This window comes from Pantherophis guttatus, chromosome 4 (assembly GCF_059756535.1).
Source record: "Pantherophis guttatus breed Tessera chromosome 4, ASM5975653v1, whole genome shotgun sequence".
Taxonomy (NCBI): Eukaryota; Metazoa; Chordata; class Lepidosauria; order Squamata; family Colubridae; genus Pantherophis; species Pantherophis guttatus.
In genome coordinates this window covers 133832795-133857105 of record NC_142066.1, presented here as the reverse complement: position 1 = coordinate 133857105, position 24311 = coordinate 133832795, and the positions used below count along the sequence as shown (strand labels likewise).

Here is a 24311-nt window from a genome sequence, read left to right as displayed (position 1 = left end):
TTCCCTTAGTTCCTTAGTAATAAAAATATTCTTTCTATAAAATCAAGAAAAATAAATTATATTGCATCTGATATATCCATTTAATATATATATATATGGGATTTTATGGCTAAAAAAGATTAGGGATTGTCAGCAAACAACTCAACTGGGTGAGCCATAAAGAGAGAAGTCAAGCCGTAAATCCTGCAGAGACAGTCTACATATCTTATTGACAAATGATAGAGGAATTCTGACATTTTCTTCTTCTTCTGCCCAACACAGGATGGGTATTGGGCAGATGAACCTTGTGAAATGGAATATGGATACATTTGTAAAAGGAAACCTTTAAAACAAGCACCAGAAAAGGATATAATTGATGAAGGATGCGCGAAAGTAAGTAGAAAATTGATGAGATTGAAGTGTTAAATAGTTACTCTTCCTGGTTCTGTGTAATTTGTTCAGTAAGTATGAAAACTTGAATGGAACAGTATGGAACAAAACCAAAAAAATTCATCTGATTATTGATTCATCTTTATGTGCTCAGGTGCTGATATTCCAGATTGCTTGAATTTTAAAATTCTGTCTTCTATGTTTTGGATTCAATATAATGTCCTCTATTATTGTTATAAAACAAATAACCTTAAAAGAAAAGTGCAAAGATTCATACTTGTAAAAACAATTAATTTAAAATGGGGGATCAACCAATAATTTATATAATATTAAAACTATTTCAAAATGTGAATATCCTCAAAAATATTTTCACAAGAGATTTGGACTTAAATATTTAAAAAAAGAGCAAAAACAGAACAAATATTATCTCTTACATGATAATATGTTCTATGAGTTTAATATCCCTTTTAATAACATATTCATAACAACAGTTGGGAAAGAGAAAACTACAAAGTGGCTTTTCATTGATTAAGCTCGTATCATATTTCATTTAAGGAAGTATTTAGCAGAATTATTTTTGTCTGTCTGAATTTTCATCCTCTAAGCTGATTATTGCTTTTGCTTCAAAAACATAAGTTCTCAACATATTTTTCTTGTGATCTTCCACGCTTAAAAAAAGAAAGAACATAGAATGCATACATACCATGAAACTAGAAGGAGGAAGGTCAGAGCAAAAAGCATGAGATCCGATGAGTCAGTTATAATAACAATGCTGAGATATTAATCACCCTTCCTCGTGAGATAGGATTTAGTTATTCTGTTAAAGTATGCAGACAGGGAAAAGGGATGTCAGATTTGAACTTTGAAGGTGAGAGAAAGAGAGGGGTGGGGGATAAGATAAATGTAGAGTTGCTGCTTTTCTAACGCATTTAAGTTTTTTGTAGTATCTGTAATAAAACTGTGTTATTAAAATCTGTGCCCTTTAAATCTTTGCCTGCTATCCTTCAAGTTTAAATAATGGTTAAAGTGAATCTTTACCCAATGCTGTATAGGACAGCCTAGCTATAGCAAAAAGGCTACTTATATATGGTTGGGTTTCATTCTTTTCTCTTTCCAGGGCTGGAAAAGATACTATTTATACTGCTACATGATTGGAAATACATTTGCATCATTTGCTCAAGCGGGTCAAAAGTGTACAGATAATGGGGCTACTTTAGCTTATATTGAAAATAGGTAATAAACATTGATTTAAAATGGTTTTATTTAAAGAGTGCTAATTATATATTTTTCCAGTGTCTTCTGAAAAAATACATTCTTGCTGCAGACTTGTAGTCTGCTTCAACTTTCAATATGCCCAGTCTTCATGACCAAATATAAGTTTAGATAGTTGGAAATAATGAGTAAAGTAACAGATATTCAAGCTAAAAGTATATATAACTCTGTTGAAACTACTTAGGTGCAATATTTAACTAAATTTAAAGACAGGGAATATCTAAATCTGTTCCAACTAACAGGAACAATTTTTCAAGGATAAAGAGGCTTCAAAGGGAAGGAGGAAAAAAAAAATAGACAATTCCTGTTTTATGGGTGTGATCTATTCCATTTAGGATGGAGCATTAAGTTCAGATTGATAAAATACTCTCCAAATGTTGGAGCCATTTTAATAGCCTTTTGGCTGTACTGGTCTGGATTATTGCTTGCATGGGTGGCAGGAAATTGTTTACTCCCAGGAATTTCGTGATTCCTATTTCCATTTCAAACACAACTATTACAGTATCTGAGAGAAACTCATTCTACTCATCACTGTACTCAGGCAATTCTCCGCTGACAACCAGAGAATAGGTCTATAGCAGTGAACATGCTCTCTTTATAATAAATCATCTAAAAACATTAATGAAATTTAAATAAATATACAATTTTGTTGTTCAGTCACTAAGTCATACCCAACTCTTCACGATCCCAATGGACCACAGAACACCAGGCCCCTCTGCCCTTCGCTATCTGTTTCCCAGAGTCTTCTTACATTCATGTTCATTGTGTTGATGACACTATCTAGCCATCTTTTTCAATGAGTCCTTCCTTCCCATTTTGTGGGAAGCTCAAAGTATTTGAGCTTCAGCTTCAATATCTGTCCTTCCAAAGAACAGATATCTGGGTTGATTTTCTTAAATATGTAATTGCTTTAAAGAATTTAGAAATAATTTTGGACACCGACAGTAGCACACTGTGACAAATATTGGCAAAATTGATAAAATTGGCAAAAATATTGTCAATTATCTCCTTTGTACAGATATGAACAAGCTTTTCTGACCAGTTTGGTTGGATTCAGGCCTGAACCTTACATCTGGATTGGTCTTTCTGACATACAAGAAAAAGGAACATTCAGGTGGACCAATGGGCAACCAATCCAATTCACTCACTGGAATTCAGAAATGCCAGGTATATATAATTAACACTTGGCTCTAACCTATTGCATTTAATAAAGTTGTCATTTAATATCTTGATCTCACTGAAGTCTAAGGATACATTCATTTGTTTTTCTCTGTCACACAAACATTTTTTCTGAAAATTTGGTTCCTTGGAATTGATAGAATGCAAATAGATTATCCTAGGTCATTTTATTTAATTGGTCAGCTTATTGTTAATTACTTGCTTTCCTAGAATTGTCTCTTGATCTGATTAAATCCAAAAATGAATTAATGAGCAATATTTTGAAAGATTTTCACTCAGATTTCTACTTTTCTGTTCTGTTGAAGATAAGGATAACAAATCTAAGCCTGGCACAATGCCAATTTGGCAAGAAGTTGTATTCTTTAGAAATAATTTTCCTTCTTTATTAGTCTTTAGGAACAATGTAATCTTAAATTTAAAAAAAACGATAGCAACCTTTGGGGAAATGGTTTGGGAAGTTATAGTAAAATAAATCAAGAGGCAACTAAGTATTTATCTTGAATCAGATGTCTCACTTTAAATAACACAGACCTGTTGATTGTTTGATCTATCTTGAAGGTCGGAAGCCAGGCTGTGTTGCAATGACAACTGGAATTACAGCTGGATTATGGGATCTTCTGAAATGTGAGACTAGGACAAAGTTTCTTTGTAAGCGCATTGCTGATGGTGTGACCCCTCCACCGATACCAACTACAACACCTGCCCCTCAGTGTCCTGAAGGCTGGGTAACAAGTGAAGAAAGGAATATGTGCTTCAAAGTATGACCCTTCTCTGTAGAATATATGACATAAGGAAAGCTAAACTCAGTTCCTGGTACTTCATGGATGTTACATGTAATCTTTTTAGCAACAATATGGCAGTAATTTGCCTTGCCTTCTAGAAGGATAAAAAAAAATAAATCCCGCCACAATAACAACCATGATATACCTTATTTGTCTTTCTTCCTTCTGGTCTCCTACCAAAGACTCCTACCAAAATAGAAACCAGAGATGGTATTCAGCAGGTTCTGATCAGTTCTGGAGAACTGGTAGCGGAAATTTTGAGTAGTTTATAAAACCGGTAAATACCACCTCTGACTGGCTCCGCCCCCATCTATTCTCTGCCTCAGTCCCAGCTGATTGGGAGGAAATGGGGATTTTGAAGTAACCTTCCCCTGGAGTGGGGAGGGAATGGAGATTTTATAGTATCCTTCCCCTGCCACGCCCACATAACCAGTAGTAAAAAAGATTGAATCCCACCACTGATTAAAACATAGAGTTTCAACAACATAACTTCTGAAACCAGCACTGGTGTGTATGTGTAAGAGAGAGGGAGGGAGGGAGGGAGGGAGGGAGGGAGGGAGAAAGAGAGAGAGAGAGAGAGGCAGAGGCAGAGAGTCAAGATTGCCCCAGAGAGACAATGAAAGCCCCATCACTTTTCACATGTGTTGAAACCATAAAAAGGGCAGGGTTTTGATTGCATAGCTGTGACTGTCATCTTGACAAGGTTGATTCCCTTCCACTGGGGACCAGAGCTAAGTGCTGCCACTTACTGAGACACCAAATGTATGCAAATCTTATAAATGCATCTTTTATTTCATTTTTGTATCTATAGGATAGATGTAGCAGTGTTTTGTTCATTCCCACATCTCTTGAGAGAAATCCTACCAATTCAATACAATTCCGGGTCTTTCTTTTGAAACTTGTCTCGCTAGATATGAAAACCTTGGTTTATTCAGCTAAAATTAAGCAGGCTTGGAATTATTTTGTACATGGATAGGAGGTTATCAGAGAAAGACATTTTGGAAGAAGGCATTGGTGAACTTCTTTTGTATTGTTGACAAAAAGGCTACATGTCCACAAAGTCACCAGATGTTTATACTCAATGAGAATATATTATTTTACTAAAAACTGAGTTTTTTTATTATATTGTATTGATATTGCCATCTGTGAGTAAGATGGATGGAATCTAAATTTAATAAAATAAATATCATATTTCATTTCCATCCATGGGAAACTCAGTGGAGTCCCCCATTATTAGCTGTAAGCAATTTAGAAGTCATTTAAAAAGCAGTTTAATTCAGGCCTAGCTAGCAGTGGGGACATTTTCCATTCTTTCTGAAGTAGAAAAAATGGAGAGGAAATGATGAGTTGTAATATTGTTGTGACTTTGATGATTTTGTCAGTATCATTACCATTACTATGCTTGGCTAATGACATATGTCTCAATTTATCATGTGCACATTTTTTTTCTGCTTAATTGCAAAATAATGTATTGTCATTAGGCTTTCTTAAACCATGGCAAGAGGTCATGGGCAGAGGCTTGGAGTTTCTGTTTAGCAATTGGAGGAGACCTGGCTTCCATTTTTAGTATGAAAGAATCCAATATGCTGCAGAACCACTTGCGGTGAGTCCATGGATGTATCTCTACAATCTAAACTCTTCCATTCTAGGAACATAATCAAAATGCCTTTGAACCCATAACCCATACATTTTCTTGACAATAAGGAAGATATAAGCTGGAATTCACATACCTTAACCCACATATCACTGCTTAGTACTATGCTGGAGATTCTAAGAATTGAAATAGTGATAGAACAATCTAATTAGGGTTTTTCAAACATGGCAACATTAAATTATGTGGTTTAGCTGGCTGGAGGATATTGGGAGTTGAAGTCCAAACATCTTAAAGTTCCAAAATGAGTAACATTGAATTAAATATTAGGGCCAGATACTAACTTTATAGCGTGTAACACATGGGTGTCAAACTCAAGGCCCCAGGGCCGGATCCGGCCCAAGGGATGCTTAGATCTGGCCTGCGGAACCACCCTGGAAACAGCAAAGGACCGGCCTACAGTGCCTCTGCCAGCAAAAACGGAGCTCGTGAGGGTTGCACATGGAATTTGGGTGCAACCCAAACTTGTTTTTGCTGGCAGAGTGCTCAGGCCTCCAGAGGCGCCCCTGACATGAGTGACATCGAGCTGGCCATGCCCCCCAAGGTCAAACACAACCCTGATGCAGCCCTCAATGAAATCGAGTTTGACACCTCTGGTGTAACACATTCTCTTTAAGATGATTAATTTATTTCCTGCTGAAGATCAGGTTCCCAAAGAATTTTTTATCTGGGACTGGAATACTTGCCAATTGGGGAAATGGAGTAAGCCCAAAGTAGAAAGAATTCGTAGCTTTCCTTTTTGTTTGGCATCCATCTATTTTTCTTTTCCCCTGGCTGTCCTTTTACATTCTGACACTCCCACTATTCTCCTTTTTTACCGGTAGATGGTGGGCCATGATCCAAATCCCATTCCTTCTTTATATGCTGGTAATATACATATTAACATTATTTTAAAAGGCCAAAAAGAACATTTGAAAATTAGTTTGCATTTCCATTACGTAGCGAGTCTACCTATCAAAAGCATTTATTGGTTTATTCTTTCAGAAATGTTCAAACTTTCTCAGATTTTAAGGGAAATCAACCATAGTGTAGGATCTATCTCACTTTTTAAAACCCTTGCTTTTATTTGTGTTTGTGTTATGTTATAGGAACTCAGGAATCATCAGTTTCAATTACTGGATTGGTTTAAATTATTTAAACCCACAGGATGGGTTTAAATGGAGTGATGATTCACCAGTGAGTGATTTCAACTTTTTTTTCAGGCAGTATTTTTCCTGTTTGTTTTTTTAAAAAATATGCTTTGGCAAAGTAGACTGGGGAACTGAGTTGAAAAAATAAGGAATCTGGAATGTTGCACTGAAATATTGCACCAGACAATATTGAATAATGCATTGATCTCTGGTGAGAGTAGAATGGGGTGACCGCATCCATCATTGCTCTCCTTGGCCTTTCAGAAGCCTTCAATACCATTGACCATAATATCCTTTTGGGCCAACTGCCAGGTGTGAGGCTGGGCATGCAGTTTTGTGCTGGTTTGACTTCTTTCTCCAAGATCAGTCCCAATCAGGGTTGAAAGGAAGTGAGAGGTCCAGTCCATGGTTGCTCCCGCATGGCTCATTATTTTCTCACTCCTATTTAACATCTACATGAAGCTGCTGAGTGAGATCATCTACCATCAGGGGGAGCAAAATAAAAAATAAAAAAACGGGACAACTTGAAGAAGCCTTGTTCGCTAATTGAGGTAAAAGATTCATCACCAAACTCCATGCCTTAGATCAGAATTGGATGGTTTGCTGATCTCCATAATATAGTACCTTTCTCCAGAAATCTCATTGCCAAATTTTGTTTCCAAAGGAGCACGTTCAGTTATTTTTCAATTAAATAAATAAGTATCAAACCTTCACAAGGTTAGTTTGTTTATATATTTATTTCAGATATTCTATGGCATATAAAGGAATATCTTTTATCCCAACCCACCCTACACAATGTAAAAACCAAAGCCAAAAATATCTGTTATGCCCCTTTCTGGCAATGTGACTGCATCAGTCATTCAGTGGCCAAAGAAAGATGGTCATAATAAAATCCAGCTGCGTGACTTTGGGCCAGTCATATTCTCTGTGCCAAACCCACCTCATAGGGTTATTGTTATTGCTGGGAAAATAGGAGAAGGAAGGTGTGTTGGATGTGTTATTTCTCAAATAATAAACTGAATTACAAACAAGCAAACAAATAATGGTGATAAATGGTGATAACAAAACCTGGCCTTCAATTGAAATGACAGTTTCGCTTAGAAACCAGGAGACTGTAAATTCTAGTTCCTCCTTAAGTAGAAAAGCCAGCTGGGTGACCTTGGGCCAGTCACTTTCTCTCAGCCCAATTCACCTTATAGCATTGTTGCTGGGAGAAAGTAGGAGGAGGAAGGAACATTATATGTTTGCCAATTTGATAATAAAGATGGGATAAAAATCTATCAAGCCTAAGAGACAAACCAACAAGCAAGCAAGCAAGCAAGCAAATAAGCTAACAAGCTTGCCCAGCCCTATAGTCTGTGGATGGAGAAATGATATCATTAACATCTTAAAAATTCAAGCAAAATGAATTCTAAATAAGTATCCCTTAGAACTTAGATTTCCTTGATTGTTGCAGTTGATTGTCTCAATGGCAGAACACTTGCTTAGCCTAAAAAAACCCCCAATATTAAACCTGAAACCACTAATATAAACTCCAGTCTAAAGCTCTAGTATGGGTGTCAAACTGGTGGCCGGATGTGTCACACACAGGCCATGCCCACCCCAGATTTACAAAGGGGAAAAACATCGCGATACGTCATGTGATGGCAACCCATGCTATAGAAAGTAACTGCCAGTCAGTGTAAGCAATGTTTGCTTAGGTTGTCCAGTTTTCGTACTCTGTAATAGGGAACTTTTTATATAGTTAGTTTGAATTTTGCATCATAAAATGTATTTTTCAATAAATTAATATTCCATATTTCTACATTAGCTAGGTTATATCAACTGGGGATATGGAGAACCCAATAATTATAATGGAATGGAACACTGTGGAGAGTTAAATCCAGAAAGTATGTATTGGAATGATGTACATTGTGAGGAAATATTTTTCTGGATCTGCCAGATTACAAAAGGTACAACTTTTTTTATCATGTGAAATCATATCATCTTCAGAATGATATTAGATTAATAGTATCAGTAATTAATAACAATGTCTTTACTTTTTAAAAAACAATCTGTAAATTGGCTGGACTTAAGGAATAATAAACATTAAGTATCTTGGTTTAAAATTTCAATCAATAAAATTAACTAGTGGTATTTCATACCTTGGTGATAACTTATTCACCAAGCAATATAAGCTTAATGGGGCAAGCTGGGAGGAAATCATAGATAGTAGTGGATTTACCATATTCAAAAATGCCTTTAGTCTCTTTCACTTCCCTCAAGGAATTTAAAAATGTCAAGGAATACAAAAATTATGACAGATTTGGAACTGGTATAATCCTTTCATTGATATTAAGGAATAAAATGTTTATATGGTGGAAACATAATAAAAATCATCAATGTATATGTGCCTAAATCTCGTTTAACGAATATAGCAAAGTAAATTTTATAAGGCTGATATTTTAAAAATGCATGTTCATTCAGTTATTGAGTTGAAGGTAATATCTGGGATTGATTAATAGAATGGATTCTATTAATCAATTCACAGTGTGAATATTGTGATTTTGGAGCAAGTAGCATTTATTATCACAGTGTAATTAAATTGAGCCAATCCACATTTTCATTATTTTTTCTTTGTCAGCGTCTTATGAAATTTGACAGACACAAGTCAAATATTCACTGAAATTATGTTAGATTTAATATAACTGTTACAATATCTGTTACAATTCCAAGTAAGGTATTTGGAATTTCTTTTCCTTTAAGTGAAAAGAAAAATGGTGAAGAATTCTGGAAATTCTGTTGATATTCTGGAAATTCTGTTGGTATTTTGTTAGAATCTAGATATGAGTGTTGAAACTCTGTAAATATTTAGTGTTTTCTAAAAGGTCAGTGGCTACTAGTCATGTGGGGTATGCATAATTCTCATTAAATGTTCTCAGAGAGCAGCAACAGAAGAAAATAACTATTTGTGGACTTTTGATTGTCACCTAGTTGACCAGTGCAGAGGATAGGATGCTGTTTCACTTCTTGCTTTGCTAGGGACTGAGTGTAGACAATTTTTTCCGTTGGTGTAGCCACGCCCCCTGTTCCTGCTCTTCAGTCTTTTCACTCAATCTAGCTGAAGAGACTTGAGTTACATTTCTCTGAAATTGTCAGTTTATCTTAAGGTTTATTTCTGTTGGGTTTTTTTTGTGGATTTCTACTTTTATTAATTTCTTATTATGATCAATTGGACTTGGTTGTTTGGACTTAACAGGAAGGGCTGCGCAACGTGGATTTATAGAGGATCTCAACAGTCCCTCAGCTGGTAGTGTGATTAGCGTGCCTGGGCCTCCAGGTTGCTTCCACTGCCCAGGACTTCACAGCGAGCAGCTTTCTGGAGGTCTGTTCCCTTCAGGGCAGCTCCGCGGTGTTTTTGATTGCCGCTGGTGGTGAGCTGGTTCCCCGGTTTTCCGGCACAACCGCCACCACCCCCGCAGCCCTATCCTCAGCAGCGGCTCTGGAGTCACTGCCTGGTGAGCTGGGGCAAACTCGGCATCCAGAGACTTGCTTCGCAGCGCTGGGAAGGCAGTTTAAGCCTTCGCACCATTTTGACACTTCAGCAGTCCATGGTTTTAGCTAAATTCTTTGCTTGACTCATTAAGGCTGTTATATTTTTATGTCTTTAAAAATTACAATTTTTAAATAACTGAAGAAACACTTTTGAAACATTTATTTAATTTATGATAATTAAATTAATTAAGAGAGGCTCTTTGGTGTAATGGCACCAAGTTGGAAATTGGGAATCTGTTAGGCACAAAGCCAGCTAGGTGACGTTGGACCAAGCACTATCTCTCAGCCTTAGGCAGGAAGCAATGGCAACCCACTTAAAAAAAAACCTTGCCAAGGAAAGTGCAGGGACAGGTTCAACAATGATTTGAAGGCACTCCACCTCAATTAGAATAAAAGTATGATTCTATTCCATTTTGTCCTTTTAATTGAGATTTTACTCTAACTTTTCTTTTTCAGGTGTGCAGCTAAAGCCAGAACCAACAAATCCACCCATTCCAAGTACGTTTCTATAGCTTGTTGTGATGAAATGTTTTTTTTTGCTGATGATAAAACTAAAATTGTCTTCTTGAGAACAAAGTGGCCATGTGGCATTTTCATGCAAATGCCATTACTTATATACCTGTGTTAAATGTAGGACATAAGTATGTAATAGCAGCATAATGATGTCATAGTTTGCACATTGACACATTGATTTGTTGCAGTTTGCTGAAGGTACTGCTGGCTGAAAATAATGAAAAATAGTTTTAAATTTGAACTTTTGGAATCTTTAATTTTTTTTTAAAAAGTGATTGATAAAACATAGCCATGGAAAAAACACTGACCCTGTTGTGATTTGCATAATATGTTCCATGTATGTATTCATGCCCATAGAAGACCCATATTACACATGGACCAAATGTAAATTAAATAAACTACTTGAAGAAAAAGTAAAGGGTCAAGAAGCAAGCCTAGATACTATGAGACTCAACCTACAAAACGAGAAATTCCAAACAAACTAAAAAGGAGTTTATCCAAACGTAACACAGTAAGAACAAACACTTCCAGAAGAATTGATCCTGTACATAACCTTTAGAGAGACAAGGCTTAAGTTCCAGAAGAATCTTTACAGTGTTGAACAATGGGCCTTATCTAACAAAATGAATTTCAATGGTGAGAAAAATAAGGAAAGAAAAATAGTTAGGAAAGAAAAAAACCAAATGCGCAGGTATTGATTACGTGGTACCTGGCCCAATAGTAGTACCTGCGAGAGGGATCTAGAAATCCCACTTGACAGTCACTTAAATACAAGCCAGCAGTGTGTTGTAGCTGTTGAAAAAGCCAACAATCCTAAACTGCATTAGTAGGGATAGAATCCAGATCACATGAAGTGTTAGTACGACTTTATAATATCTTGTTAAGATCACACTCAGAATATTGCATCCAGTTTTGGTTGCCATGATATAAAAAAAAGATGTTGAGATTCTAGAAAGAGTGCAGAGAAGAGCAACAAAGCTGAAGAATGGTTACAGGAATTGGGTATGTCTAGTCTATTGAAAAGAAGGATTGGGGATGACATGATAGCAGTGTTCCAATATTTGATGGATTGTCATAAAGAAGAGTTAGTCAACCTATTTTCCAAAGCACCTAAAGGCAGGACAAGAAGCAATGGATGGAAACTGATCAAGGAGAGAAGCAACCTAGAAATAAGAAGAAATTTCTTCACAGAATAATTAATTAGCGGAAAGTCTTGCCTTTAGAAATTATGGTGCTCCATCACTAGACGACAGATTGGGCAGCCCTTTGTCTGAAATGATATAGGGCAGTGGTGTCATCATGTGATATATTGTGACTTTTCCCCCTTCACTAAACCGCGGGTGGCTGTGGCCAGTGTGTGGCACATCCAACCCATGGGCCGCGAGTTTGGCACCTCTGGTATAGGGTTTCCTGCCTGAACAGAAGATGGACTAGAAGGATCTTCAAGGTCCCTTCCAACTATGTTATTCTATTGGTCTGTTATCATTTCCTAACAAGTTGGAGAGTCTCAATCTGTTATTAGCTGCAATGCAAGAAGAAAAGGCTTAATTCCACCTTGCCTGTTTATATTATATTATGATTTGCGCTCCAGTGTACATGGGTGTGTGTGGGGTTTGTCTCCTAATTTGATCACCACAATAATCCTATAAATTAAGTTGGACTGAAAGACAATATCCCTAATCACCCAATGAGAGTCTTGAAATTGATAACATTTGTAACATTGTCAGATCTTTTCATAAACTGAAGGCTCTTTTCTGATTGGCTGGCTGGGACCGCAGAATATGAGAGTCAGTTTGGTGTACTGCTGGCCTAGAAACCAGGAGACTATGTGTTCTAATCCCATGTTAGGCATGAAAGCTGTCTTGGTAACCCTGGAATACTCACTCTCTCTTAACTCACCATCTAGGATTGTTGTGGGAAAATAGGAAGAGGAAAGAGTATTGTGTATCTTGGCTGCCTTAAGATACTAAGTAATAAAAGTGGAATAAAAATATAATAAATAAATAATATTTCTCATAGATTATTCATTCACTAGTGATGGCTGGCTCATCAATGGAGACAAGCAGTATTATTTCAGCACCAATAAAGTTCCAATGGAAGAAGCCCGTGCCTTTTGCAAAGCAAACTTTGGAGATTTGCTTGTCATTGAAGATAACACTGAAAGGAAATTTATCTGGAAATATGTAAGACGCTTATTTATTATTTCTGATATGAGAACAATGAATGTGCATTATTTGCTTATTTTTGGTTTATTTAAGGAATTTCTGTGTCTGCCAAACAATGGTTTGTACAATAACCATAGCCTTCTTCATAAATTTATGGCACAAAATCTGTATTATGGAGTAAACTGAGTATATCTGAGCTTTTCCCATTGGTGAAGTAAAATTTAAATAGCATACAAATTGTATCTATTCTACAATTGTTCATATCCAAATATTTTAAAAATGCTGGAAAAAGTATGGAAGGACAGTTTTTGATTTTCACAACTTGATCTAAAATTCAGACATGCTGGTCTATATTCCATGTGCATCAGCTTTCTTCTATCTCTTCCACCAATTAACCTATGGGTTCCATTTTTGGAGCCATGCCAGGCATGCTCCACCCCTTGAGCCATGATGAAGCTCGGGGTTTCCTGGTGGCTCCACATCCACATTTCCACCAGCTCCGTTATAAAATGAGCTGGGGCTCCCCCAGTCACCATCCCGTCTAGTTGGCAAAATGCTATAGGCACCCTAAGGCTCCAACATCAGTTTCATTGAATATCTTCACAAGAAAGCCATTCCTCTTAATCAGAATAGAATAACAGAATAACAGGAAAAAAAGGAGTTGGAAAAGACCTCAGAGGCCTTCTAGTCCAACCCTCTGCTCACACAGGAGATTCTATTCCATTCTTTATCATTCTCTTTTGAAAATCTCCTTAAGGCATCTCTGCCTAATTGGGGAAATCATATTGCTAAAATAATCTGATTCTTGATTTTATCCGGTTTGATAAACAGGAACTGTACTTTAGAAAGAACTAAAATTTTATCAAGTTTGTCTGTGATAAAGCAAGGGCCATTGCTAAAAATTACAAAAATCCATATTATGGAATACAAGAAGAAAAGGTTGGAGTTGAGGTCGTCAACCAATTTCCCTGCCTGATATTTTTCTACTTTTATTTAGGAGCCAATAACCAGTGAACACTCAACTCCATCCAGTTGCCCTGATTCCATCTTGAATCAAGGGATTATAGGATCATAACAAATTTTTAGGAGCCAATAACTGGATTATTAGCAACTCTAATTGCTTTTTTTCTTAAAGGAACAATGTTTGTTTTCTGAAATAACTTCTTAAATCTTAATATATTCTTGCTTGAGACATAATTCACAGGTTACAAATGTATGTGATGGCCTTTTGTTTTGATTCTTTAGATCTTACAGAATGAACAGGTGAATAGTTATTACATTGGACTGCAACTGAGCCTTGATAAAGTAACCAGGTGAGCAAACAAAAAGATCACTGCATTTCATTGCAGCACATGAGTTTCTTTTTGCTTGTTTTGTTATCCTCATACAGATAATTAGGATTTTCATCTAGGAAAGCCCAATACATTGGACTAATTCACATGACATATTGTCCTTATTACTCCATGCAGGGAGTAACAGAATAACAGAATTGAAAGAGACCTTGGAGGTCTTCTAATCCAACCCCCTGCTCAGGCAGAAAACCCTATACCAGTGATGGCTAATCTTTTCCAGACTGAGTGTCCAAAGCGTGTGCGTGCACCCAAACTTCCAAAATGCAATGTGCGTGCGCCCCCTGCTTATGTGTCCCCCATGGATGCACGTGCAGCCCCCCTGCATGGGCCCTGCCCCCATGCACATGCACACGCATCACATGCCTTGCGCATGGGCGTGCAGCCCCCCCTATGCACCCTGCCCCCCTGCGCATGCGTGGCAGAGACCCAACGCCTAGGTGGTCGGCACATGCACATGTGTGGCGGAGCTGAATTGGGGCGATGGCTCATTTGCCCACAGAGAGGGCGCTGCATGCCACTTGTGGCACATATGCCATAGGTTCACCATCATGGCCCTATACTATTTCAGACAAATAGCTTCTTAAAAACTTCCATTGTTGGAGCATTCACAACTTCTGGAGCCAAGTTGTTCCACTGATGAATTATTCTAAATGTCGGGAAATTTCTCCTTAGTTATATATTGCTTCTCCCCTTGATTAGTTTCCATCCATAGTTTCCAGTAGGCGGTAGGGTTTCTGGTGCATGATGTCATTTTAATGTAATGTTTGTCAACTTGGCAACTTTAAGACGTATGCATTTTAACTCTCAGAATTCTGGCTGGGGAATGCTGGTTGGGGAATTCTGGAAATAGAAGTCCATATATTTTAAAGTTTCTAAGTTTGAGAAACACTGTTCTAATTTTTTTTAATCGCTGTTTTGTCTTGTGTTTTTAAATAGGCTGTACACCGCCCTGAGTCCTTCGGGAGAAGGGCGGTATAGAAATAAAATTATTATTATTATTATTATTATTATTATTATTATTTATTGGTTAATCTTTAGTGAGATTCACAGCCTTTGAGGCTGGTTAATAGCTCAGCAGCTCGAGTCCTAACCAAGGACCTAGGAACTGTTAAGGTATCGTCGGAGGATGTAAGCTGTTCTGAGTAAGGTGGTTTATTATTATTATTATTATTATTATTATTATTATTATTATTATTATTATTGGAGCCTTTGCTTTTACACTGATTGACAATAATATGTTAACTTGTCTTAAAGCTGGATGGATGGAACTCCTGTCCAATATGTTGCCTGGGCACCACATGAGCCTAACTTTGCAAACAATGATGAAAACTGTGTGGTCATTTACAGGAATACAGGTATGTGGCTTGCTAATTGATGATACCAGTTTCAAATGTATTTCTGAATGCAGGCTAAAAATTCATGGTTTTAGTAATGGTGACATAGTTCACAATGCAGAATAAACACACACACACACACACACACACACACACACACACACACACGTAGTCCTTGACTTATGAACACACTTGGGATCAGAATTTCTGTTATTAAACAAGGCAGTAGTTAAGTGAGTATGGTTAATTTTATTATCCTTTCCCCATTGTTATTAAGTGAATCACAGAGTCATTAAGTGAATCTCACTTTCCCTCATTAACTTTACTTGTCAGAATGATCACATGATCCCAGGACAGTGCAACCATTGTAAATACATGCTGGTTGCCAAGAGCCCAAATTTTGATCATGAAGGGATGCTGCAATGGTCGTAAGCATGAAGACAGGCTATAAGTCACTTTTTTCAGTATAATTATAAGTTTGAATAGTCACTAAATAAATGGTTGTAAGTCGTTTTCCCTACGTAGCCAAGGTTTTTTTGTAGCTCCAGCTCAGTAGAATCTCATCTACTCGGTTCTGGGCTTTTTTCTTTTCTAACACCTAGCAAGCTCTCACTGCTAGGTGGGAGACCTAAATAGATCCATTTCTAGCTCGTTAGCTGTCATCAGTAGGCCACACCCATATCCTCCCTGTAAAGGCACAGTATCAATTTTCTTACTTCTTCGTAGGGTTTATGTGTGTTATCAATCAACCCCACAGTATCAATCAACCCTACGAAGAAGTAAGAAAATTGATACTGTGCCTTTACAGGGAGGATATGGGTGTGGCCTACTGATGACAGCTAACGAGCTAGAAATGGATCTATTTAGGTCTCCCACCTAGCAGTGAGAGCTTGCTAGGTGTTAGAAAAGAAAAAAGCCCAGAACCGAGTAGATGAGATTCTACTGAGCTGGAGCTACAAAAAAACCTTGGCTACGTAGGGAAAACCTGGCTAGAAGAAAAACACACACACACACACACACACACACACACACACATATATATATATGTGTATATATATATATATATATATATATATATATATATATATATATATGTATATATATATATGTATATATGTATATATGTATATATGTATATATGTATATATATGTGTGTATATATATATATATATATATATATATATATATATATATATATGTATATATATGTGTGTGTATATATATATATATATATGTGTGTGTGTGTGTGTGTGTGTGTGTGTGTGTGTGTGTGTGTTTTCTCAGGTTTTATATATATATATATCTGGAAAATGTATTTTTTGCACTACCAAGCTATAGGGTTGAGATTTTGTTTAATGACTCAGCCTTTATAAGCTGTTCTTATAACATTGTCAACATCTCTAGATTCTTCTCCACTTTTTCCAAGACTGTCTCACATTTTCTTGAATGTATGACCTTTACTAGTTGTAGTCCTTCCCTAGCCTTGAAGGTCATTGTGATATTTCCTTTTGGTTTAGCTGCTGCTCTCTTTGGACAAATTTCAATATGAGCAATATTGCTCATATTGCTGAGTAGCATCGTTTTGACTGGATTTATTTATTTGCTGCAATTGGAGATTAGGTACATCTGGAGTAGCAGTGAAATCTGGTTTTCAATATATTCTGTGACTCTCAAGTTGAACAATAGAAATGCCTACAGTTGACATGCAGTCTAGTTAATCACAGTGCATCTATATCACCAATGTTGTATTCTACCAGGATAAGGGCTTTGGAAAAACAGTGGTAATATGCATATGATATTTGAACGTGACTCAAGCCAGGATGTTCAGATTCCTGTTCAAAAGCTTGAAATATGCTGCATTTAGGACATTCACTTCTGTGGATTGGATAGCGGGCTGTGGCTCTTTTCCCAAATCTGAAAGGAATTTGGAGTGGCTGATTGGCTGAAGGAAGAAGTTGATTGATTTTCAGTACTGTGATTGTTATGAATGTTAGATTTTGTTTCATATTCTGGTCTCATGGTCTTTCTAATTACTTTGCCAACAATCAGTTGTGTTTGAAATGTCTTTTTACTATTCTGAGCTCAGACTATATGGATATAGAACAGGGGTGGTTCTACCTTTACTATCAGTTCGCATTGTGCCCGTGCGCAGATCACTTCTGATGACATCCAGGTCAGTGGGCGGAGCCTCACACTGGTTTTACTACCAGTTCTTGCGAACTGGTCCGAACCAGGGGCAACCCACCACTGATTTAAAATCTGGAATTCCAATTAGTCAGCTAGCATTAACCTGTACCTTTCCAGTAGTTTCTTAAGAACTAAAATAATAGCAAATAAAATAGAAAGAAATCAATTCCTTACTATAAATGGGACAATACATGCAGACTAGACAGTCTGAGTAATATGCAGGCTAAGTGGCATCTGGAGATAATGCTGCCTTGTGAGACACCCACCAATATTCACTTCTGGCATGGATGAATCCAGGTTTGTGGATTTTCTAGATAAATGCTCCTCTAATGATCTCTTTGTCTGCCAACAGATGCAATAGCAGCTCATGAAGTTATAGATGACATTTGATTTTAGCTGTTGTCATGACACATTAGAAATGTGTGGGGCTTTAGTTGCAAGGTTGACTGTTTAACCACTCTGTAGTCCCTTCCCCTGCTCACATTCAACCATTTGTTTTCTCGTTTAGGACTTTGGAATGATATAAACTGCGGCTATCCATCTTCTTCCATATGTGAAAGACATAACAAGTCAATCAACGCAACTGTTGCTCCCACACCACCTTCCGTTAAAGGAGGATGCCCTGAATCTTGGCTTTTGTTTGAAAACAAGGTGTAGTAATTATTTCCTTTTTTTAAAAAAAAGAATCACTCCAAGAAACAAAAGGATAACAATATGAGAAGGATTTTTTTATGGAAGATTTTTTTAGGCAATTAAAATAAATGCCTTGATAAGATGACACCACAGAATAATTTTATGCATATGTACATATTTATTCACATAATCACGGAGACGTCTTCGGACAGCACTAGCTCTTCAGCTTTGAAACGGAGATGAGCACCACCCCCTAGAGTCGGGAACGACTAGCACATATGTGCGAGGGGAACTTTTACCTTTACCTTACATAAAATAAAGATAAACACTCATCAGCCTTACCATGTAAACTACACAGTACATATGACCAGGTAAACTAATTCTACTCTATGGCAAAACTACATTAGCAGAATTTTGCAAATCTGGAAGTACAATTCTTCTATTGTCACCTCTATTGGCCAAGAACCTTCCAAGCTTCTTGCTCTGGCCACTATTCAGCTATAGCCATGTTGTCTCTTATCTGACAGTTTCCCTAGGCAGAAAGGAATAATATGAATGTTCTCCACTTTGAGTTACTTATAAACTAAGGTGGGATAAAAATCTAATCAAGAATCAAGAATTAGATGCTGCTACTCAAAATCCAGGTGAATGTACTTAGAAAAGCACTTGTGAGATTGCTCCCTGTTGCAAGCACAGCTCTCTAGAAGACCTTCCCAGCTGAGATCTCTGTGGTCTCCATCTTGATAACCTGGCTCCCCACCCCCAGGCTTTGGATCAAAAAGGATGGCAAAATGTGTAATGTGTTGACTTCTAACTGTTGCTTTTTTCCTGGCTGATTTATTTTTAAATTGTATTTTATTGTTGCTTTTATTGTCTGTGTCCATATACATTTCTAAAAAAATTAATAATGAAATAAATCTTTAATTTTATTTTGATTTTTCTTTTTTTTAAAAAAAGTGCTATAAATTCTTTGGATTTAATCAAGACGACCAAAAAAATTGGAAAAATGCACGGAAAGATTGTCAGAACGAAGAATTTGGAGGAAACCTGGTTACAATACTCAATAAAAGGGTACAAGGTATATAAGCACCATATCAATGAATAAAAGTTTACTTATTTGTGAAATTTTACATCATCTTTGGGGTGATTATGTTTTATGGGATAAATATGCCATTGATGAAACTACCTGACCACTTCTATGGAACCTACAATACTAGTTTGAACCCAGAATTTAAAATGAGAAGTTATAATACCTTAATTCATATTTCCCCCCTTATTACTACTGCTAAAACAACTATTTTCTTCCTCCTTGATTTTCTTACTATTACCTAGATATAATGGTAAACCTGTGTTTGCCCCAAAGCAAATATAGTTGTAAAAGTCATTTTTCATCTTTAAGATAAAATAGAAAATTGTGATTTGATAGAAATTACAGAAGAAAGTTTCAGATGTTCCCTTTCATACTAAAAGCAAAGGAACGGTGTGTGTGTGTACCTGCTATATATATTTATTAGAGATGTGCAAAACCTTTGTTTTGCTTTTTATTTTCCCTGTTGGCTATCATGCTAAGACAGCTAGGAACAGTCCTGAAAGACATGGCTGCTTTAAGAATTTGGAAAAAAAGAGAGATCTTCATATGTACTCTTGAACACTCAAACACATCGCTTTCCGAGTATTTACACAGCCATAATATTTATAGATTTTTGCAGTCATAAAATGTGTAAATCATTTAGAGCAGCTTCTGTGATTGGGGTGCTATACACATTGATAACACGCCCACACACTTGTTTTATGATTCAGTTGTATTGTTCTAGGATCAAAGGGAGATTAAAATATTTTAATCAATACATAAATGAATGTGCTGTTCATATAAATTATAAAAGCTTGAGCTCACTTGTGTTAATAATGGCAAATTACTATATCTAAAAGAAGTATCTCAGTGGAATTATAACATTCCGAGGTGTGCTTATTCATTTCCCACAATTCTAGGTACATTTTTCAAACCGAATTTCAGACTTCAATGACTTTTATTTCACATACCTGTACATATTATGCATTTATTTAAGTCTACTTTTCAATATGTTTTAGTTAATTTCAGATTTCTCTATATAATGAAGTATTTGCTTCGGTTTCATGCTGTCCCAAAGGTAAAAAGTATGTCTACTTTTTCTGATCACATTTTTCTTCCATTACTTTTTCTTTTTAGCCTTTCTCACCTTCCATTTAAATAAATTCCAAAGTGATGTATGGATAGGACTAAATGACATCAATCAGGATCAAATGTACCTCTGGACAAATGGAAAAGGACTCAGTTACACAAACTGGGACAAAGGATTCCCATTGAGTTATGGACCAAACAGTGTAGGTATTTGACTACAGGATGGAATCTGGAAACTTCTCCCAATTTCATTGCTTTGTCTTTTCCCCTTCAACCTCTGTTATATGAGTCTGAAATTAGAGTCACATGATTAGAAGAAAAAAAGCAACATGAGTAGGCAAAATAATTTAATGGAGAACTACAAGTGGTTATTGGTTTATTTTGTTTTGATTTAGATTTGAAGGCAGATGTTCTCTTATATACACATAGGAGCACACATAAGATACTCCTTTACAGTTTCTAAAACTAGATGTGTGTTGTTTCTTGGGATTATGCCGCAACCTCAGAGGGCAGCTAAGTAATCACAGGAAAAAGTATAGGTGCTTTAATGAGTTGCAGACAGGGGCTATGTTAGCATCCCATGCAGTCTGAAGAACTTTTCAGCTCCATTGCACATCTCTATCATCATAATAAATCAGAAGCAGAAGCAATATTGAAAATCAAATCTCAAGGGGTAGGATCTAAACCAGTGTTTCTCAAGCTTGGCAATTGTAAGAAGTGTCAGTTTCAACTCCCAAAATCCACTAGCCAGTTTGTTGATCTAAACAATAAACTAGCAGGAACAAGTAAGGGGGAATCCTGCAGGTTGGACAAAACAATTAAGGATAAAGGGCAAGTGGCTGTTCTGATTGTTACCCAGGCAAAAGCTGATCTTGACCAATGCCCTCTGCCAGGAAAACAAATAGGCTACCTTTATGAATTGACTTGATACATAGCAGGTCTCGTAATAAGCATACAGTATAACAGCAGCTATTACAGCTGATATTTCCTTATTCTATCCCAGATTTGTCATATCTTGACAAATATATCCAACTATGTTTCCAACCTGTGAAGCTACGCCTGAGTTATGACTGGGGAAATGGGTAGGTGGCAGTGGTGGGATGCTCCTGGTTCTGTCCGGTTCTTTAGAACCAGTAGTAAAAGTGCTGGGAGGCTCCGCCCACCCATCTGGATGTCATAATTGACTATCTGCGCATGTGCAGAAGCTTCTGCCCACGTGCTCCTATTGCGAACCAGTAATAAAGGTAAATAGAACTCACCCCTGGTGGGTGGGATTTACCATTTGCAGCACACAGTTGATTAGTAACATAATGGGCATGTGACATTCTTGCTTTTCCATACTGCCAGAAACCATTCTGCACAGGAGGTTCTTGATTTATGGCCTCAATTGGAACCAGATATTCCATTGCTAAGTAAGGTGATTGTTAAATGAATCATGCCCAATTTTACAACCTTTTGTTATCAAGGTTGTTAAACAAATCACTGCAGTTGTTAAGTGAATCCTATCATCACTAAGTGAATCCGCCTTTTGCCATTGACTTTGCTCAACAGAAACCTGCTGGAAATGGTGATCTCATGACACTAGGATACTGTAATAGTGTAAATATATGTTGACTACCATGTGTCCCAATCTGGATCACATGATTGTGGGGAATGCTGCAATGGTTGTAAGGACTGGTCATAAGTCAGTTTTTTCAGTGCTGTTGCAACTTACAGTAGAATGATCACTGAACAAGTGGTTGTAAATTGAGGACTACCTATAACCTTCTCTACCAACTTTCCCTGTTAAATTGGTATGATTGACGAATTATTCATACCACTTTCAACATTTATTGTTTTCCATTTCATATAGGAAGATTGTATTGCAATGAAATCATTGCCTTACAAAAGTGCAGGCTTATGGAGAAATAGCTATTGCTACCATAAGAAAGGGTACATATGCCAAACCAACGTTCGTGAGTATTTTGCCTATTTTTTGCTTCCTCACCTCTTTTTTCTTTTTGAAAAGAAAAGCATACTTTGATTTAAATACCTCTAACTTTTTCTTTTAATGTTTCAATACAACAACAAGACTATGATGGTTTTTGATCTCAGAGCTTAACTATGGTACAGAACAATAATTAGGTGTTTTATTTATTTAGTAAGACATGCCTCTCCACTTGAAAAATGACTGAGAAGCATGATATTTGGTTAATGCAATAATAAAGTCAAAACGCAGAATACATTCATGTAAAATTTCATCAGTCGCTAAAATAAGTACTTCACTTATTTTGTGAATTACTAACAAGGATGGGGCAGCCTTCAACCTGAGAGTGTGTGCTGTTCTAAAGAAGAGATGTGACCAGGGAGAATGTTCTTCTATGTCAGGGATGTCAAACTCATGGCCCATGGGCCTGATGCGTCACACACTGGCCACCCCCATGCCTGGTTTAGCAAAGGGGAAAAATGTCACGATATATCACAACAATGATGCTATGATGACCCGAGTTTGATACCCCTGTCTTATGTGGTCCTTGGTGATGAGACCTAAAGCCAGTCTGGTCTACCAGATCTCACCAGATAGGCAAACTTTTACTCAGAGCAGATGATCGCAAAGATACTTAAGTCCTGATTCACTCAGTGTTTTAAGAGTAACAATTGCCATCTAGTAACCACTAGTTACTTGGTAACTAGTGCAGCTTTTAAAGCAAAGAGGTAACTGAATTAAACCCATTACTTAAGCTGCTGCAGTTGGGACAGTCCCATGCAGAATGAATTGCATTAGTCCAGCTAAGAAGTGTGGAGGTATCACATTTATTACCCGGGAATGAAATAATAATAAAACAAGCAGGGAGAAGTGGGCTTCTTTCAAACTTCCCACTATTTTTTATGATCAAAATATCTTAAAGTGTTTCAAGGGGGGCTATTTGTTTTGACCCTGAAATAAAAACACATTTCTCATTTTATGCCCAACAAATGTTAATTTACCCCAAATATCATTTCCACTGTATGTCTAAAAAGGGGTTTTCTCATTTTACTTTTTATCTCTTCATAATTTTGAAAAGAACCTTACACTGTTCTTTTTTCTTTTGTAGAACCCAAATATTCTTTTCTTCCATCCACCACCCCAGAGCAGCGTTTCCATTATAGAAATAGCACCTACTTTATCATTGAAGCCAAAATGACATGGGAAGATGCAAGAAAAAGTTGTGAAAGGAGAGACTCGAATCTTGCTAGCATTTTAGATCCCTTTGCCCTCTCATATCTCTGGCTGAAATTACTAAAACAAAAAAGGATTGTATGGCTTGGCCTCAACAGTAATCTGGTAAATGCAATTTGTATCAATCCACAAAGTTCCATCTATTCAAATTTCTATTTGTTTATTTATTTTGAAGGATTCAAGAATATGCTATTAATTTTGGTCAGCAGTTGTTCCATTCAGTGGAGATGAAAATTAGAAAACCACCATAGATGAATGAAATGACTATTTGCTACACCTTCCAATCAATCTAATATGACTTTGCCCTCCCAAACTAGAGTCTGAATTCACACATACCAATATTTAGTTATTTATTTGTTGATTTGGTTTGATTTCTATAGCCACCCATTTCAGCAAATGACTCTGGGTGGCTCAGAATTCAGAAACATATGTTACAATCAAAATTATACAAATATTTTAAAACAACAAAAACAGCAAAAGCCATTAAACGCTAAAAAACATAAAGATGTCTAATTCGAGCTCATTCAAAGCAAAACATATGGCCTGTTAACAACATATCCAGGAGGCGGGGCTCAGGAGCAGACCCCGGTTTTTCAAGCTTTGCAGAAGGCTAATAGAGTTGGGGCCATTCTAATCTCCAGATGGAGGATGCTCCATACAGGCAGGGGCTCCTGCAGAAAAAACTCATCTTCTAGTCCCCATCAGCCGATATTCTTTGGTTGACTGGATCTGCAGCATGTCCATCCTATTTAATTTAATTGGATAGGTAGAAACTCTTAGAAAAAGGTGATCCCTCAGATTCCTTGGTCCCAAGCGATGTAGGGCTTTATAGGTAATTACCAGCACCTTGAGT

At 36.9% G+C, this 24311-nt stretch overlaps 1 protein-coding gene across 1 annotated transcript in view; it reads left to right on the top strand.

The window, feature by feature from the left end:
• The window catches only part of MRC1 (mannose receptor C-type 1), a 61201-nt gene that overhangs the window by 23922 nt on the left and 12968 nt on the right, over window positions 1-24311 (top strand). The window contains exons 9-24 of the mRNA XM_034401809.2: window positions 262-372; window positions 1487-1602; window positions 2660-2808; window positions 3379-3578; window positions 5084-5205; window positions 6342-6429; window positions 8194-8335; window positions 10374-10415; window positions 12450-12613; window positions 13841-13908; window positions 15202-15302; window positions 17977-18119; window positions 19059-19179; window positions 20308-20462; window positions 22112-22214; window positions 23334-23563. Coding sequence (XP_034257700.1) covers window positions 262-372; window positions 1487-1602; window positions 2660-2808; window positions 3379-3578; window positions 5084-5205; window positions 6342-6429; window positions 8194-8335; window positions 10374-10415; window positions 12450-12613; window positions 13841-13908; window positions 15202-15302; window positions 17977-18119; window positions 19059-19179; window positions 20308-20462; window positions 22112-22214; window positions 23334-23563 — 2055 coding nt within the window. The remainder of the gene's footprint in view (window positions 1-261; window positions 373-1486; window positions 1603-2659; window positions 2809-3378; window positions 3579-5083; window positions 5206-6341; window positions 6430-8193; window positions 8336-10373; window positions 10416-12449; window positions 12614-13840; window positions 13909-15201; window positions 15303-17976; window positions 18120-19058; window positions 19180-20307; window positions 20463-22111; window positions 22215-23333; window positions 23564-24311) is intronic.